We start from the raw sequence: 15,292 nt of genomic DNA on the forward strand, positions 1-15,292 counted from the left end.
TCTTTCTCATTTCATCCAATTTGATAATTATAATACTGATAATTGTTAACATTCATCATTTATTGGGTGCTTACTAAATGTCAGGCATAGTTCTAAGTTCTTTGCCTATATTAACTCAGTTAATTCTCACAATAGCGCCCCGAGGTACATTCTGTTTTATTTCCATTTTACATCTTACTGAGGTATAGAGATATTAAATACCTCACACTTTTGTTTCCTTTTCTTCTATGCAGTTCTGTTTACTTAAGGACCTTCAATTGTTTCCTCTCTTTTCTGAACTTTCCTTCTTTACTAGTACCCCCTGATAGCCTATAAATATATTTATGTTTCTCACATTCCTCTGTAGTCACTGTCCTGTCCTTTTCTTCCTCTTTATAACCAGACGCCTCAAATGAATGAAGCATCTGCTGTCTCTGGTTGCTTACCTACTATTCAGTTTTCCATTCATGTACACAGCTTATCACCACATAGTCATATTGAAAAACATGTCACCAATATCCATCTTTCCAAATATAATGAATATTTTAAATCTTTAACTTACTTGACCTTTCTGTGACATTTGATCTTATGAGCTCCTACTTCAAATTTCTTTATTCTTTACTTCTCTGATTACTATTTCTTAATATCTTCTCTTATAGGATTCTTGTCTTTAAATGTCTGTATTTTCTGGAGTTCTATTCTTGGTTATTTTCTCACTGTAAATAATATCTTGGGATGATCTCACTTATTCTACCAGGGACTGATGACTTCAAAACCTTTTTCAGTTACTCAGACTACTCTCCTAACTTTTACCTAGCTGCCTTCTGAACATTGTTCCTAGATGTTGCATTGGCACTTCATTTTTCTAAAAATTTCTTTTTATTTTTAAAATTATTGTACAGGAAGATTTAACTTCATTTTCTTTCCAGTTCTATGAATTTTAACACATATATAAATTCATGTAATCACTGCCACAATCAAGATACAATTTCATCATCCCAAAAACTTTTTATGTTCTTTCTCAGTATAGTCATGCTCTCCCTCAACCCCTAACACCCTGACAACCGCTGATCTATTCTTCATTACTGTAGCTTTCTCTTTTCAAGAATGTCTTACATTATATGTATGTGTACATTTGCATAATGGTTTATAACCTTTTGCAATTAGCTTCTTTCGTTCACCTTAATGATATTCAAGCAAAGTTGTTGCACGTATCAGTAGTTTTTTGGTTGCTTTTATTGGTTAGTAGTAATCCATTGTTTCATGCTACAGAGACTGTCAGAGACTGAATCTGTCAAAATCCTATATGGAAACAAATATGGTAAACAAAACAGTGGCCTACAGGCTAGAAATGTTCAGTATATATCTCAATTTTTAAGAAAGAAGATGTCAAGGAAAGCAAAAATTATAAGATCATTGCTCTTATTTCCTACACAAAGTGATGCTCAAGGTGATGCCACAAAGATTTCTTTTACCTTATATGGAGCGAGAAATGCCAGATGTTCAAGCTGAATTCAGAAAAAGAAGAGACACTTGAGATCTAATCACAAACATTCGTTGCATACTGGAGTACTCCATACAATTTCAGAAGGTTAGTCTGTGTGTTATAGACTACAATAAAGCCTTTAACTGCCTGGATCTTGAAAAACTATCAATTGCTCAGAAAGAAAGGGTCTTCCCTTAGCACTTGATTGTCCTAATGCATAACTTGTATTGTGACAGGAAACCACTGTCACAACACAATATGGAGAGACAGAATGGTTTCCTATAGGCAAAAGCGATAGACAAGGGTACATTTTATCTCCCTATTTATTTAATCTATATGCAGAACATATACTATAAACTGGGCTAGACTCAGAGGAAAGAGGAGTGAAAATTGGTGGAGGAAATATCAATAACTTAAGATCCACAGATGACACCATCTTTCTAGCAGAAAATAACAATGATTGGAAATGACTTCTGATGAAAATGAAAGAAGAACGTGCCAAAGTAGGACTGTATTTGAACATCAAGAAGGCAAAAATCATGAAATGTACAAAGGAAAAATCATGATTGTACAAAGAAATATACAACTTTAACATAGACAGTGGAGATATCAAAAAGGTTAAATACTTTGCTTCAGTCATCAGTTCTAATGGAGACTGCAGCCAAAATGAAGAAAAAGCTGAGATGTAGAAGGGCAGCAATGGAAGAATTACTAAGAGCAAAGATATGTCATTAGAGACCAAGGCTGAGATCATCTAGATCCTTGTATTCCCAATTGCTGTGTATGGATATAATAGTTGGACAGTGAAGAAGGCTGAGAGGAAAAAAATTGATTCATTTGAATTATCATGTTGGAGGAAAGCTCTGTGGATACCCTGGACCACCAGAAGGAGGAACAAAGTGAGCCCTAGAGCAAATTAAGCCGGAAACATTGCTGAAGGCAAATATAACAAAACAGAAGTTATCCTGTATTGAGCACATCATGAGAAGGCAGGATTCTTTGGAAAAGACAACAATCCTGGGAAAAAATAGAAGGCAGCAGGAAAAGAGAAAGACCAAATATGAGATAGATTGACTCCATAAAAGAGGCCATTCGGTCACTCATTCATAAGGTAGCCAGAAGTCAGAGCCAACTCAATGACTTGTAACAGACAGTATTCCATTGTATGGATATGCTGCAATTAGTTTATTTGTTCATCCGTTGAAGGGCATTGGGTTGTTGAATAGTGCTGCTTTGATCATTCATTTACAAGTTTTTGTATGAGTGTTTTTATTTTTCTAGGGTAAATACCCAGGAGTGGGTTTGCTTGATCGTATGGTAAGTGTATATTTAACTTGATTTAAAAAAATGTCAATCATTTTTCAAAGAACTTGTACCATTTTGTATTCTTATCAACAATATATGAGAGTTCCATTTGCTTCACAGCCTCATCAGCATTTGGTATTGTCAGTATTTTTTATTTTAGCCTTCTAATCCATGTATAGGGGTATCTTATTGTGGTTTAATTGGCATTTCTCTTAGTGTTAATGATGTGAATGACTTTTCATGTACTTGTCATCCCTATAACCTCTTTAAAGAAGGATCTCTTTAAGTACTTTGTCCATTTGGTGTTTATTGTTTAGCTTTAAGAGTTCGTTATATTTTAGATACAAGTCTTTTATTGGATAAGTGATTTGCCAATGTTTTTTTCAAGTTTTCAGCTTGAATTATCATTCTTTTAGTATTTTTTGGAAAGCAAAGGTATTAACTTTGATGAAGTTCAATTTGTCAGTTTTCTTTATGGATTTTGCTTTGGTGTCATGTCTAAGAACTCTGTGCCTATCCAACAGTCACAAAGATTTTCTCCTATTTTTTTCTTTAAAATTTTTTTATAGTTTTACTTTTTACCTTTAGGTTTTTATTATGGTAAAATACACATAATATAAAATTTACTGTCTTAACCATTTTAAAATATATAATTTAGTGGCATTAGTACATTGTCAGTGTTATTTTCCTTTGATATCTGTTTTGCTCTTTTCTAGTCTTTTAAGGTCGAAGCTGAGATAGTAGAGACCTTCTTTCTTTACTAATACTGGTATTTCATTCTATAAATTTCCCTCTAAGCCCTGCTTTAGTTCACTCCCACAAATTTTGCTATGTTATGTTTTCATTTTCATTCAGTTCAAAATATATTCTTATTTCTTTTGAAGCATCCTCTTTGGTGCATATATTACTTAGAAAGTGCATTGTTTAATTTTCAAGTGTTTTCACATTTTCCTATTTTCTGTTATTGTTTTCTTGTTTTATTTTATTATAGTCAGAGAACATACATCAGAGAACATAGAATTTCATTCAGTCCTTTTATATTTGTTAGGGTTCGTACTTTGATCAAAGATGATCTATCTTTCATGAATGTTCTTTATGCACCTGAAAAGAATGTGTATTCTGCTTTTGTTAGATGGAGTATTATATAAGTTGCTATTAGATCCTCTTAATGGATGGCGTTTTTCAGTACTTCCTGATCCCTGCTGAAATTCTGTCTATGTTCTGTTTGATACTGGGGTAGGAGTGTCAGAGTCTGCAAATATAATTGTGAATTTGTCTATTTATCCTTGCAGTTGTCAAATATTTCCTTTTTTTTTTTTTAAGAGTTCATTTAGAGTTTTGAGGGTTGTTTGTGTGTCTGTGTGTGTGATTTCTTTTTTTATTTCTTGTATTAGTTTTCTTTTGCAGTATAACAAATTACCACAACCTAGTGGCTTTTAACAACAGACATTTATTACCTATGGTTTCTGTGGGTTAGAAGTCTTGGCACAGCTTAGCTAGGTCCTCTTCGTAAGGTCTTACTTGGCTGGAGACCCAGTTCAGGAAGGATTTACTTACAAACTCATTCATGTTGGTGAGACAGTTCATTTCCTTCTGGCTTGATGAATGAGGGTCCCAACTACTTGCTGGCTGTTGGCCAGAGGTTTCCCTCAGTTTCTAGAGACTGCCTGAAGTTCCTTGCCACATGGACTTATCTACATGTCTACGTACTTCACTGAGCAAGGGTAGCCTATGGTGGGAGTGTGCTAGCAAAACAGAATGATATATAATATAATATTGCTGAAATTACAGGAATGACATCCTATTACCTTTGCTACATTCTATTGGTTAGAAGCAGTCACATCTCCTCCCCATACTCAAAGGATGGGGATTACACAAGGATGTAAATCTTAAGAGGAAGGATCATGGAGGCCACCTTAGAGTCTCTGTGTCACATTCTTGTCAATTTTTTTTTTCTTCTGAAGTGTGCTTTCTTTGATATTAATATAACCATCCCAACTTTCTTTTGGTTAGTGTTTGAATGGTATATCTTTTTCCATCCTTTTACTTTTAATCTACCTGTAATGATTTTTTTGTAGTGAATCTCTCTTGGTTTGTGTGGATAATTTTAAATCCTTTCTAATAAATTCTGTCTTTTAACTGGTGTGTTTAATGTAATTGTACTAATTACACTAATTCACTTCTTGTTTTTATATATTTTACATTCATAACTATATTATAAAAGAGAGCTATTTTATGCAAAACTGGCAGACACTTTGGCAGTTTTCCAAAGATCTTTACTTAATTTTTAAAAATTTATTATGGTGACATTGGTTAATGAAAACTTTACCTAATTTTTTAATACCCAAAATATTTTGAAAGACCAACATCATAATTCTTCGTAATTTTCTTTTATTCACTTTTCTAATTCTGTTGTATTTGTAGATGATTTTACATGTGATCTGAGCAATTTTCTAATATCACTGTCATCATCCTCATGAAATCCTTTATCTTTGGCAAGATTTGCAATTTATTTTTGTCAGTCAGTTGGTGTTAAATGTATGTTATATTGTCAGATATTTACAACATCCAACAATCAGGAAGAGATTTACCAACAGAGACTTTGATGTGATGAATGTGAATAGAAACTGGTGTTAAGAGGGAATGGAATAATATGTGGGTACTAATTTTATAATGGTCATTACTGTGTATTTTTGGGCTGTGACAACTTTCGCTTCTCTGCTGAGCTCTTTCTATAGCACACTATAATGATGGATATAATAACCCTGATTCTTGAAGAAAAATACATCAACATTAGTAATTTAAGGTAGCACATAATACTTATCTATTGATAAATATTAATATTCATGATTTGTTTGTGCGGTTTGCAAATGTATATACATTTACATAGTGATTTATCCTAATAACCACTCACAGAATTTCCATTTTGCTAATGAAGAGAAGCAATCTTAAAGAGATTGTGACAGATATATTAAACCTAATATGTGTTTTCTAATACTTTTAAAAATCACATTATAAATAAACAAACCTAAACAGTTAAAATTAAGTTCTGAATCCTAAAGATTAATCTTCTGTAATTGGGTAACTGCTGTAGTTAAATGATTTGATCAGTTCATCTTATTAACTGCTTTGGGAAATTCTAATGAATCATAAATTTTTTCTATGGTAAATGAAATTGAAGTCTCTGACCTGTGCATAAGCATTTAGAATTGAAATAAGTTGTAGATTGAATCGTAATTTAAAGAAATCATGGATTTTACAAATGATTTCATATGCTTGTGTAGTAATTCAGAATTTTCCCTGTTTGGGTAACACTGAAATTTTTAAAAATACAGATTAGGGAAACTAATAAGAAAAGCTTTAGCCCAAGTGGTTTGTTTTTGTCTGAACAGTATTAATAAAAATTAACTAAAGTTACTGAGAATCTAAACCTGACTATAATTCTCTAGAATGAGAATTCTTATTCAAAAGTTACAGGTTTAAAACTGGCTCAGAGTCATTAGCATTTTACTGAAGATCACATAGTATGTCCACAAGCAGGATCCAAGCCAAGCCTCGTGTGTCTGACTTTTAAAATTATGCTTTCAACTGTTTGACTATGCTGTTTGTTCCTTTTTAAATTCTCTGTTAGTATTTGTTTAATTTAGGTTAAACTTGTAGACCCGATAATTTTGTGGATCAGGGATAGGCAAGCCTTCTCTGTAAAAGGGCAGATAGTAAATATTTTAGGCTTTACAACCCATATGGTGTCCTGTTGTAACTACTCAAACCTGCCATAGTAGTGAAAGGGTAAACAAGTTGGTGTTGCTGTGTTCTACTAAAACTTTATTTACAGAATCAGACAGCAGACTAGATTTCAGCTGAAGATTATATAGTTTGCTGACTCTTATTATACAATCTCCTGATCGTAAATTAGTTCTGTTACACTAAATTGCTTCATTTGAAAAGATTATTTTTTCAGTTCTTTAAAAATTATTCCCTTATTATCCTTCTAAAATATAATGGTACATAGAAAAGAATATACATAATATATGTGTAAATTATGAAGCAAAATAATATACCTAGGAGGTGAAACACTAACAAGAAGTTTAGTCTATATAAGGTCAGTAGGGATTGGCAAATGTTTTTCAGTGAAGGACCAAATAGTAAATAATTCAGGTTTTCAGAGCCATAAGGTGTCTGTCATAACTACTAACTACATTGTAGCACAAAAATAACCATAGACACTGTGTAAGTGAATTAACAAGGTTGAGTTCTAATAAAAGTTTATTAATGCACAATGAAATTTGAATTTCATATGATTTTCATGTGGTCATGAAATATTTATTTTCATTTTTTCCACCATTTAAAAATGTAAAAAACTACACTTAGCTTATGGACCATACAAAAACAGGTGGCAGGCTAGATTTGGCAACCCTTGTCCCAACCTATTCTTCTGTTTTCTCTCAGAGGTGACCATTATCCTAAATTTTGAATTTCTCATTTTTGTGGAATCATTTCAATACATTTTTTCTCTTAAGTAGATATGCCTATACAATGTATTTTTTTATTTTGCTTATTTTGAGCATTATAAAAATTATATACTGTATATAGATTGGGACTTGCTTTTCTTCTTTCAACATTATTTTTCTAAGATTCTTTCATGTAGTTAAGTATAGCTATATAATATTCTGTTGGCGAATATATCACAATTATTAATTCTCCTGACAGTAGGTATTTAGGTTGGTTCCAGTTCTGCTTTGAAGATTTTTGTACATACCTTCTAGTACACATGTACAAGAATTTTTTTGTTTGTTTGTTTTTTTGCTGTTGTTGTTGAATAATTTAACATAAAAACTTTCAAATTTTATTAAAAAATTTTTTTTAACTTCTGAATTTTATAAAAAATAATGGAGTATTATTTGTCTTGAGAAATGTTACTTAACTCAAATTATTCTGTATTTATAATGGAAAAATGCCTTTAAAAATGATCAGTTACATGGTAAATATTTCATTATTTCATTCATGCATTTATTTAGTATTACACAAACATTTATTGACTCTAATATATTAGATTTTGTGCCAGCAAGAGAATTTAAGATAACCAATAGAGGAGATAGACAATAAACAATTTAATAATAACAACTGTTTGTTGAAAGAGTATAATGTCAGACATTAGATTAAGCAATTTATGTGCATTTTCTGTTTATTAATCTACTAGGGCTGTTGTAACAAAGCGCACTACAAAGTGGCTTAAGCAACAGAAATTTATTATCTCATAGTTCTGTAGAGTAGCAGTCCGAGATCAACATGTTGATAAGATTGGTTCCTTCTGAGGGCTATGAGGAAGAATCTATCCCATGCCTCCTCCCTGTCTATTCATTGACAAAGAACAAGTGCACACTGATTTTAAAAAATGCAATACCCTTTATATCTGCTCCAAAGAAAATTTTAAAAGAATCTAACAAAGCATGTAGATTTGTATGATTAAAATGACAAAATGTTGATGAAATCAAAGATGACCTCAATACTTGGAGAATCATACCACGTTCGTGAATTGGAAGACTATGTAGTAAAAATGGCAGGTCTTCTTAAATTGATCTATATATTTAATGCAATTCCTAGTAAAATCTCAAACATTTTTTATAGACATCGACAAGCTTATTCTAAAATTTATATGGCATGAAAAATGCCTTAAAACAGCCAAGACAAGTTTGAAGAGGAATAAAGTAGGAATAATGACCCTTCCTGATGTTGAGGCTTACTTATAACTATAGTAATCAAAACAGTGTAGTAACTGGTGGAGGGATAGATACATAAATCAATGGAACAGTATAGAGAAACGAAAAATAGATCCTTACAAATATGCCCCATTATTGACAAAGAAGCAAAAGCAATTCAGTGGGGGAAGGGTTGTCTTTCTAATAGTGCTGGAAAAATTGGACATCCATATACAGGGAAAAATATGAACCTTAATGTAAACATCACACCTTATAAAATAATTAACTCGAAACAGATGTGCTCTAATATAAAACATAAAATTGTAAAACTTCTAGAGAAAGAAAATTTCAGAACCTAGAATTCAGTTCTTAGACTTGACACCAAAATCATGATCCATAAAAGGAAAATTTGATAGACTGAACTTTTATCAGAATTAAAAACTTTTGCTCTGCAAAAGACCCTGTTAAGAGAAAGAAAATGCAAATTACAGATTAGGAGAAAATATTTGTAAACCCTATATTCAGCAAAGGATTTGTATCTAGGATATATAAAGAACCACCAAAACTCAACATTAAAAGCACAAAGAATTCACTTAGAAAATGGGCAAAAGACATGCTAAACATTTTATTAAAGCAGATATACAGATGGCAAATAAACATATGAAAAGATGGTTATCATCGTTAGCCATTTAGAAAATACAAATTTATATCACAATAATGTACCTACTACACACATCAGAATGCCTAACATAAAAAATAGTGATAAAACCAAATGCTGATGAGGCCGATCATTTACCAACAATGATCACCTATACATTGTTGGTAAAAACGTAAAACGATACAGCCACTGTCTAAAATAGTTTGGCAGTCCTTTTTAAAACTAAAAATGTATTTACTCTACCAAGAGTAGGTAATTCCATTTTGGGGCTTATGTCCCAGAGAAAAGAATTATACTCATTTAGAAACTTGTATGTGAATGTTCTTAGCAACTTTACTATTAATAGCCAAAAATTTGAAAACTACCCAGATGTACTAAAGTGGATGAATGTGTGAACAAATTATGCTATATCCGTCCAATGGTATAATATTCAGCAGTAAAATGGAATGAACCATTGATTCATGCATCTAATACCTTGGATGGACTGCAAGGAAAATAATACTGAGTAAAAACAGTGAGTCTCAAAAGGATACATACTATACGATTCCATATATATATAATGCATGAAATATAATTAGAGATGGAGAAAAGATTAATAGTCGACGGGTATTAGGGATCGGAGTAGTGAATATGGCTATAAAGTGTTATAGTAATGGTGCAGTTTAGTTTTTTGATTATGGCGGTGGTTACTTACACAAAGCTATATGTGTGATAAAATTGCATTAATACAGATACACAAATATGTACGTGTATAATTGGTGAAACCAATCTTTATGGTTTGTACCAGTGCCGGTTTCCTGGTTTTGATAGTGTAGTATAGTTATGCAAGATGATAAAATTAGGTGAGGCTGGATAAAAGAACCTCTCTGTATATTACTTTTCACCTTTCTGTAAATCTATAATATTTCAAACTAAAATGATAAAAGATTTTTGTTAAATATTAAAATGTTAAAAAGATTATTTCAGAGTAACTCAGATTTTTTTTTTTTATTTCTCAAATACCATGAAGGGAAGATAAAATCTATAGCAATACTCATTTTGCCACCCACTCTCCTGTAACTCTGTAGATATTCCTATTTTTTTTTTTTTTAGAGTTTACCTCATATCTTTGCCCAGCCATTCCTATTTCTTGTTTTCCCTCACCTCCCCCACTCAGTGACCTATATCTCAAAAGCTCAAGTAACTGATAAGCTAATGCCAAGATCTCCTTGAGGAGGGGAAGAAACTAAGTGGGCAGAAGCCTTTTGTTAAGCTGACAGGAGAAAGACAGAGCATGTAACAATACTTTTTGTTCTGGTACACCCATGAAATGGGTGGTATTATTTATGCCAGACTTAAAGCAAGTATAAGTAATTTTGCTGAAGGTCAGCAGTGGTTAGGAGGCATTGATGAATACGTGAACTTCCAGACTTCACAGTCTGTCACAGTCCACGTTCTCCACTATTGTAGTAGACTTCTTCTGATGAGTGCTCCTGTGGGAGCATTTACATAAAAATATATTTTTTATAATTGTATAAGAAATGGTATGGGTAGGTCACACTTAGCGCACTAGAGAATGCTTGGGCAAGGCTTTCGAGATGATAGATGGTTGATTTGCATTTTGGAAAATGATTAGTTAGCCATTTTAAGATGAGTAAGGTCATGGGGTTGTCCACAAACCACAAATAGTTGTCATGGCTTGCATGTAGACTTTATGAATGAGCAGTGGCAGAAATGAGACTAGAGATGCCTTATCTGCCATTCAACAGAATGCGAGTTGTATTCTGAATGTAATGGGAACCATTGAAAGATTTATCTGGGGCTAGATGTGAAGGAGAATGTTGGAAAGGTTACTCTGACTGGACTGTAGAGAATAGATTGGAGGGATTTAAGACCAGAGGTAAAATAAGTTAGGAAGCCCTTTTGGAAATCCAGAAATCAAAAGAAGAGAGCCTGAGCTAAAGCAGAAACTAAAGAGATGAATTCTGGAGTTATTAGAAGGTAGAATTGGTTAGTTGTCATTTGTATTTGGCAGATGGGAGAGAGGCGAAATAACTCTCAGCCTGCTGACTTGGGAGGCCAATTGTGAGCAGTAAGTGAGGTAGGAGTAAGATCATATAGCAAAAAGAATGATGAAGTTAGGTTTATAAATTGAGGAAGCTGTGCTATGTAAGAATGGAGTTGTTCAGGTGTCAGTTGCCTATATACAAAAGTTTAAGAGAAAAGGACTGCAAGGTTGGTTTAGATTTGGGAATTGGCAACATATGTTAAAGCCTAAGAATGAAAAGGGAAGGAGGGCCAGAGAACGAATCTCTAGAAAATATTGACATTAGCAATGAGCCAAGGAAGAGAAAAGCCTATGAAAAATAGGGAAGATTGGAAGATCCCAGGAGAGGGTGCTGTTTTAAATACTGAAAGAGAAGAATATGTGTGTATGTGAATCATAATTCACTATTTAGTGGGTTATGAATTTTATATAGTCAGTTAAGAGTAATGTTTTTAATAATGTTGAATGTGGAAACTCAGAATATTAATGTTGATTAATATTAAGTGAAAAAATCAGAATACAGTAAAATTACAGTTTTGTAAAAATAAATGTGTACATATCCATCCATACATATGCATAGAAGAAAATTTGGAAGGTAATCTTAAATTTTGTTTCTCAGTTGGTAGAATTATGACTGATTCATATTTTTCCATTTCATAAATTTTCTACAGTGAACATACATGATTTTTATGAGGGGAAAAATACTTATGTAAATTAAGTAGATTTAGTTCAAACTAATTTCCAGTGGAAATCTTAATTGCAAAATTTGTATTGTGAACTAACGGTCATGGGTAACCTTAGAAAATTTTCAGTCATAGCGGGATCAGAAAACAGATTGTAATGGGTTAAAAAATAAATGGCAAGCGGTAAATTGGAGGCGATGAACATAAAAGGTGTGCTCTCAACAAGCTGATAAAAAGACAGGCAGGAAAGTGGGAATGAGGATTTTTTTTAATTAGGAAGAACGTGAAGCATAGTTGTGTGCTGAAGGAAGAGAAAATGGTTAATTTGACAATCTGATACTTTTATTAAAGAATATTAATTTTTAATAAGATAAACTATATTAAAAGATGAATTAGTTTGTGATTGGGTATGATCATTTGTAGTATAGTAACAGGATGTGGCTGAATAAAAAGAGTTTAAGCTCAAATATTTTATATTGTGTTTTTATTTTGTGTGAAACAAACATGGAGAAATGATTGCCCTTTGTAGAGAAAAAATTTGATTTGGGTTTTAGCTAACCTCCAAAACAGTTTTGAAAACCTGTTTACATGTGTGGCTAATGAAAACATAGCTGGTCTTGGTTTTGAATAATTATGTTTGAGGTTTAATTGCTTCCTTCTGTTGTCACTGAATCTGTTGGTTAAATTGATACAAGAAAATGCCAGGGTTTGTTATCAGTTTATCAGCTAGGAACTATCAGTATAAGCCAAAAGAAATAAAGTGGCACCTGGATATTCCTAAGTAAGATGCTGATGTAGCCTTAGTCATTCTTTAAACTTAGTACATTAAATGATGAACAGGGATTCCTGCAAAACCTGGCAGCTATGTATGGAGGCAGGTCCAGCTCTTCAAGAGGAGGGAAGCCAAGAAACAAAGAGGAAGAGGTATGCTTCCCGCATGTTCGCTACCTCCGTCACAGCCATTTTTGAGTTTAATGCCTTCCTTTCTTGCATGGTTTAAATTCTTAACAATTATTTGAAGATTTTGTAGGTGTATAGGGACCTGTTAATGAATTTTGACTGACATATCTATGTCATAATTTTGCCCCGTAACTGCTATTCAGTATTCTGAGTTTAATTTTTTCTTTTGATAAAACTAAAAATTTGTAATTATAATGTATTTCTTTTCAGAAATAAGTTGATCTAAATTAAACACTTGAAAGCTAATATTACATTTCCATTAACCAGATTTCAAAGCTTTTATTTCTTGTATTCAGATTAACACTTTGCTTTATTTTAATTTTTTTAAAAAAATATAGGAGTAAAAATATTGGTAATTTTTCTTTTACATTAAAATGTTATGTTTTTTTCCTTCTTGTAGGTTTATCTTGCAAGGCTGAGACAAATAAGATTGCAGAATTTCAATGAGCGCCAACAGATTAGAGCCAAACTTCGTGGTGAAAAGGCAGGTTAAAAATCAATTTTTAAAAAAGTAATTGAATGACATTGTAATAAGTAAAGATTAAAAATGCTGTGCCACACACCCACCACCACCACCATACCACCATAAAAAAAGAAGTGCTGTGCCACTAACAAAAAATAAAATCTGATGAAAACAGTGGAAGTCAAAGGCCAGAAATTATACTTGGGGATAAAGTAAACTTCTTTATATGATTTAAAATTTGTAAGACCATTTTTTGCCGAGGAATTCTATGAGTAAAATATAAGTAGTACCCATGGGCATGTAAAATGGTACATTTTTCTGTCATTCTCTTTATAATCTTTTTCCCATTGTCCATAGGACTTTGTAAGTGTAAAGTGTTTCCACGTAGCTGTGAGAGAAAATTAGTGAAATTGAACAGTTTACCATTTTACATATTTAGATTTTAGTTTATTCATATTCTCTTCACAGAGCTCTGCTCTAAATTTGGGATTCTATCCTAAGTGGTTCGCTTATCTATTTTGCAGAAAGAAGTGGATAATTCTGAAGGACAAGAGGGAAGTGAGGAGGCTGACATGAGGCGTAAAAAAGTTGAAGCACTTAAGGTATAGTCTAGAAATCGTTTTCTTAGAGAAAATTGAAGCCTGAGATAGAGAATTGTGTTCTTAAGTCTTTTATAGTTAAATTATCTTATTCTCTTGCTTTAATTTTTCTTTTTCATTTTTCTCTAACTTTTTTGGTTTCTGAAAAATAGCCTTTCTCTCTTTATATCATATTACAGAGATCAGTTTGATGAAATCATTGCAAATGCATGAAACCATCACATAAGTAACCTTAAAAAGAAAAAAGGTAACCTTAAAAATTAAAAACATAATGGTTCATTTCTGTGAAGATCAATGAAGTTTGTATATAATAATCGTAGTTTAAAATTTTTACATTTGTACTTCCATTAGAATGTACTCGCATTTATTTTCTTTCAATAAACATTTATGGAGCAGCTGCTGTGTGCTGAGCCCTGGTTTAGATGCTGGAGCTATGAAGTGAGCTAACGTTTTTATTCTGGAACACTGCATGTGTGCGAGCGCACGTGCACACACACACACACTTCTTTTTTTGGCTAGTAAGTAAATATCTTTAGAGACCTGAAAAAAAGAAACCTTACGCTCTTCTTCCTGATAACTAATTTTGTTGATTGTTTTTATTTTCAGGCCCAAGCAAGTGCACGTGCTTCTGTATTAAAAGAACAATTGGAACGAAAGAGAAAGGAAGCATATGAGAGAGAAAAGAAAGTATGGGAAGAGCATGTAAGATTTAGCTCATACTCTTAATCTTGGTCTTGTTAACGTGCTTGTATCTCTTACTGGGTAGTATATTAGGCATTATAATTTTGTAATTATTTTTTTAAATTTTTTAATTGTCATTCATTCTCCCTCTCCCTTCTCTTCCCCTGCTCTCCTTCTTTCTATTGCTCTGTCTCTCTCTCTTAATTTTAGAATGATTAATTTTAGGATAAAAGTTATTTGGGCATTTGATTTGAGGTGAGAACCTAATTTGTTTTATTTTTTTATTATTTCCAAGTAGCTAATCGAAGTCCCAACATCACTTAATGGCTATACTTCTTTTTGCCACTGATCTATAGTGCTACCTTTAAGATATATTAAATTATTATATATACTAAAGAATGAACCTATAGCATATATGTATCAGGGTTTCCCTTCCGCTCCATTCTTTCTGTCTGTTCTGCCAGTACCATATTGCATTAATAATTATGGATTTAGAAAATATTTAATTTCTAATAATGTTCATTCCTCATTTTTCTTTTACATTTTTTATGCTTAGTTATTTGCTCTCTTTACCATATACATTTTAGGATTATTTTTGGTGTTTTTTTAATCCTTTGGAATTTTTATCAATACTAACTTAAACCTACAAATTAGCTTAAGGAGAACTGATAGGCTTATAAAGTCTTTATCCAGGAGCATGCTAAATATCTACATTTACTCATTGTTTCTGTTATATCTCCTATACAATTTTGA

The 15,292-nt window shown here is 32.3% G+C and overlaps 1 protein-coding gene across 6 annotated transcripts in view; it reads left to right on the top strand.

The window, feature by feature from the left end:
• NEK1 (NIMA related kinase 1) overlaps window positions 1–15,292 on the top strand; it is a 128,204-nt gene that overhangs the window by 65,259 nt on the left and 47,653 nt on the right. For 4 of the 6 annotated variants that reach the window (XM_025042976.1, XM_015585129.2, XM_015585132.2 and 1 more), the window contains 5 exons: window positions 2,747–2,782; window positions 12,677–12,760; window positions 13,197–13,280; window positions 13,784–13,861; window positions 14,465–14,560. In XM_025042976.1, coding sequence (XP_024898744.1) covers window positions 2,747–2,782; window positions 12,677–12,760; window positions 13,197–13,280; window positions 13,784–13,861; window positions 14,465–14,560 — 378 coding nt within the window. The remainder of the gene's footprint in view (window positions 1–2,746; window positions 2,783–12,676; window positions 12,761–13,196; window positions 13,281–13,783; window positions 13,862–14,464; window positions 14,561–15,292) is intronic. The other 2 variants (XM_006906326.3, XM_015585133.2) reach the window with 2 other exon arrangements.

This window comes from Pteropus alecto, unplaced genomic scaffold, assembly GCF_000325575.1.
Source record: "Pteropus alecto unplaced genomic scaffold, ASM32557v1 scaffold50, whole genome shotgun sequence".
Lineage (NCBI taxonomy): Eukaryota > Metazoa > Chordata > Mammalia > Chiroptera > Pteropodidae > Pteropus > Pteropus alecto.